This window comes from Arachis stenosperma, chromosome 9, assembly GCF_014773155.1.
Source record: "Arachis stenosperma cultivar V10309 chromosome 9, arast.V10309.gnm1.PFL2, whole genome shotgun sequence".
Classification (NCBI taxonomy): Eukaryota; Viridiplantae; Streptophyta; class Magnoliopsida; order Fabales; family Fabaceae; genus Arachis; species Arachis stenosperma.
In genome coordinates, this window is record NC_080385.1 from 161,285,331 (window position 1) to 161,289,902 (window position 4,572).

At 28.9% G+C, this 4,572-nt stretch overlaps 1 protein-coding gene across 1 annotated transcript; it reads right to left on the reverse strand.

Moving 5' to 3' along the window:
* Positions 1-3,413: 3,413 nt before the first annotated feature.
* Positions 3,414-3,968, reverse strand: LOC130950356 (uncharacterized). Its single transcript, XM_057878859.1, has one exon. The coding sequence runs from the start codon at positions 3,966-3,968 to the stop codon at positions 3,414-3,416; it is 555 nt and encodes a 184-aa protein (XP_057734842.1).
* Between the last annotated feature and the right edge of the window lie 604 nt (positions 3,969-4,572).

Consider the following 4,572-nt stretch of genomic DNA (forward strand, 5'->3'; position numbering starts at 1 on the left):
TTTCTTAAATCAAATAAATATGGTTAATTACAAGCAAATTTTCTGGCAGTAAAATTGTTGCATGATATATCCATAGTTTTCGAGTTTAAGCCTAACACATGGTTATTAGCAAGGAAAAGTATAGGTAATTAATAATATTTTTGAACAATGTGTAAATAATATAAATTAATAGAGTTAAAAGAGTAAATTAATATTTAGTAGCATTAAATTAGGATGCAGTGTATTTTTGTTTGATTTGTGGTTATTCATGTTATTCAAGATAATCATTGTTTACTTAATAGCAGTGTATTTTCGGGCACTTTTTTAATTTTGATATAAAGTAAGTAATAGTGTATGGCATAGTTACGGGAATATAGGGTGTTTTACCAGGCTGTAATGACTGCATCAAGCAAATCGGATGGTCTGATGGGATGGAGAGTAATCGGACGATCCAATTATAGTAATCGGAAGATCTAATTTGTATATTCTGAATTTTTTCAATTTTTTAAACACAAATTGGACCCTCCGATTTTGTGTACTTTCATAATTTTAAAAAATACAAAAAATTATAATATTAAAGTATATCACTCATTTTACTTCTGTATCAAAATTTTTTAGCCATATTGAAAAAGCATATTTTTTTAAAATTACTTTTGAGATATACATTTTACAATTTATCGATGAGAAAAAAATATGAGAAGCTTGCTTGGACTCTCTAACACGATCAATGGGTATTCTTAAAGTGAAAAAAAAAAACAGAAAAAAGAAAGGATCAAACGTTATCCATAAGTCCATAACCCACTGTTTTTTTTCGATCGAGTTCCATAGCATTTTCATTTTGTTGTTTTGTTAAATTATCTCTTTTTGCTAATCTATGTAACGGAATCTACAATTTGCAATTCGAAAATGCTACTCATCCAATAATAATTCATTCTTTAACCATTTTTTAAATTTAATAATTCTATTATATTAATTTTTTAATCAACTAATTAATTATGTTTCCTATTTTAAAAAAATTACTATCAATTTTATTATTATTATTATAGCTACCTCAATAAGAAGAACTTCAAAAATACTAAAAAATAGTATTTTTTATTTCAAAATAATTTAAATAATTAACCTGTCTTGTTTATCAAAATTTTTCTGTATGTAATACAAGCCTTTTTAGCTTACAAGTTATACAACTTTAAGTTCAAGAAAAAAACACGCGCTCCTTCAACAACACGTTCACTCTTCGTCTTTTCCTCAATCAAAATGCAAATTATCAAGAAAAAAACACGCGTCCCTTCCACAACACATTCACTATTCCTCTTCTTTCTCAATCAAAACGCAAACCATCAAGATTCAAGGGACATTCAAAACAAACTATTACGATTCTACAGAAACGTTCTAACTCCTCGTGAAGAGTAGAAGAAATCAAGAAAAAAAGATACGAATCTCCATAAAAAATCACCAGAAAAAAGGAAGAAACATTATTCAAGGTACTGGTTTACTGTTCTTCTAGGTTTTTCTTTTTTTCTTTTAGATTGTCTCTGCCATGTGCCTCATCCTTAACCAGCAAAACATTAAAAGATTTCAAGAAGAAATATACTGTGTCCCCCTGTTTTGGGTGTATTTCTTAAATCCTTTGGATGTATTTCTGTAACCGTTTGGGTGTATTTCTGTAATTCTTTCTGTAATCGTTTGGGTGTATTTCTGTAACCATTTAGGTGTATTTCTATAATCATTTGGGTGTATTTCTGAAGTTCCATTATATTCAAAACAATTTCAAAGCTTGATTTCAGAAACAATAAAAATCGAAAAAAACGAAACAAAGAGATCCAACAAATTTGGCAAGAAACTCGAAGAAAAGAAACAAATCTTTTACAAAATAGAAGTTATATATTTGTGTGTTAGTTGATTTGAATTGATTTAAAATTCTGTTAATAAGGCACGTAACAAGCAACACACGTTTAATGGGCGGGTTTCATTCAGATTTGTAAAACTTGTAAATGTAAAACACTTATATATAGAGATTAATCCAACTTGACACTAACGGAATTATAAAAGAGTAAATTAAAGAAAAATAAAACAAAAGTAATTAAACAAAATATAATGGTTTCCATTGCAAATAAATAACTACTACAAATCAAGGTTAAAGATGTTGATGGAAGAGCTGCAATGAAGACCAAGCTGAAGGCAGAAATGTTCAAGTTGCAACGAGGGAAGGCGAAGAAGATTCCAAGAGGGGCAAGTTCTTTAAAAAAAAATTATTCTCTATTTTCATTTTATTTTAATAAATTTAGTTTAATTTTATATATACATTTTGAAATGTGGCTTTAATTTTAGATATGTTCACAATTTATTTTGTGTATGATTATATTATTTTAGATGTATTGTGAATTGAGAATTAAGATCTATTTAATTAATAAAAAAATATAACATTATTTCTTATTTAATAAATAACTTTTAAGAGTGAGACATCTTTAAAAAAAATTAAATTTGAGTAAATAGATATAAATATATAAAAAAAGTTTATGACAAACAAGAGTACACACTAAAAATTTATAAATACCAAAAAATACTCTAAAAATTTATTTTGATGGACAAAAATTTTATGCCTACAGTGAATATGTAAGACTTGAGGTATATTTTTGTCCAAAGAAAATGATTTTTGAGGTGTATTTTGATATTTATAAAAAAAATTTGAGATTAGTAATTTTTAGTAAATTTGGCTATTAGTCCGTACAAATACTAAAGTTAACAAATAAATTTTATTAATTTATAATTTAAATTTTAAAAATTGTAAATACAAATTATTTTGATTTATGTGTATAAATATCTAATAAATATAAGTGTAAATTATATATTTATTATATATAAAATATTTAAAAATATGAGTATAAATTATTTCGTGCGGTAGCAATACCAAACCAAATACGACGAGTAGTGGGGTCCTGAGTTAAACCTTAGAAATCTTAATGCCATAATACTTTTCAAATCCTCTTAGCCATTATCCTACTGCAATAATTCTAGCTAAGAAGAATGTCCATGTTGTGGCAATTTCACCCAAAAGGTAATGAGTTACTTTTATAGCACGTCCTTGTACAATACTCAAGGCTCTAGGCTAAGTAGCAGGAGCAACTTTTAATTTACAGACAAAAAATAATAATATTTACTAATCACGTAACATTATTCATATATATGATTTTTTATGTGTATTTTATCCGTCCAAACTCTGTCACGTATAATTTTGTCATTTACTCATCAAAATTTGATGTGAGATATTGAAAAGAAAATAATTAAAATTACACAAAAATTGATGTGATGACAAATTCAACAAGTTGGTAGTCATTTTAATTATTTCCGATCAACCCACACACCTACAAACTGAAAAGGATGTCATTAATAAAATTCCCCCATTAAATTTCGATCCTCAACAATAGCCCCTCCTCTTAAATTTTGTTTGGAATAAAGTTTGTTGCAGCAAAAGCTATGCCTGAAAGCAACCTAATCTCCTTGTTTAGTTCGGTAACAGCAGGGTTAACGATCTTTTCACTGGCCAAACCTCTGTCGCAGGTGTCGGGACCATCGCTGGCGACCTTGGCATCATAATTTGCAGTCATGGGATCTTCCTTGATCTCGCCAAGGGCACTCTTAAAGGATCCAACGACGCCATCGTAGTCGAATCCGGCGCATTGTTCAAGCGCCGGGGACTTGGTCTTCTTTGCCAACTCCTTAAGGAATTTTTGTCCCTCCTTGCCCTTGCTTATGCCCAACTCAAGGATGGCTTGTGAGAGCTGAACAATGTTCTTTGCTGATAGCATCTTAGGGTTTGATCTCATGATGTCCATGCATTTTGCCCTTTCTGTTGCTGTAGCGTCACAAACTTTAATCACCAACTTCGATAAGTCCAAGGTTGCTGATTTTTCTTCGGCTTGTGCTACATTGGCGATGATGAGGATCAACCCAAGGCTGAACAAAATGGAGGACTTTGTTGAGGAATTCATCTTCACAACGGTGTATGGAGAGAACCCTAATGCGAATTGGTTTTGATTTGATGGGGGGATGATGAATTCTAAGTCGTGTTAGGGGCTCTCTTTATAGTACATCGTCATTAATTATGAAACCCTAAAAATTTAGGGTAAGAGGATAACTAATTTTGGAAGTTTTCAACAACAGAATAGATATATTATTTACTTATTTGTTGGGTTTTCCTAATTAAGTATAGAATCGTGTCATAATCTCATCACTTTTGGACTGATTCTTCTTCTTTTTTTTAATATTTTGTTTTACACATATCATGTCGACAATTTTTGTCCGAAATTATTAATATGTACCACATTTTGAACAAAAAAGAATAATATAATATAATTATTTTAGAAGAGTAGAGTATTTTTTCTTTCAAATAAATTGTGTTGTTTGGAATTTTTAATAGGAGTTTTAATTATGTGTTAATAATTGCATATTTTTAGTTTATTTGTGAGAGTTTTATACATCATCACAAAAAAATATTGTAAAGATTTTTATATGAAAACGAACCTTTACTAAAATTCTCACAAATAAATATAAATTATTACTAGTTTAAGCATGGAATCATCATGTGTTCAATTT

Excerpts from the sequence above, each read along its gene's own strand:
- LOC130950356 (XM_057878859.1), bottom strand. The coding sequence starts at position 3,968 with ATGAATTCCTCAACAAAGTCCTCCATTTTGTTCAGCCTTGGGTTGATC.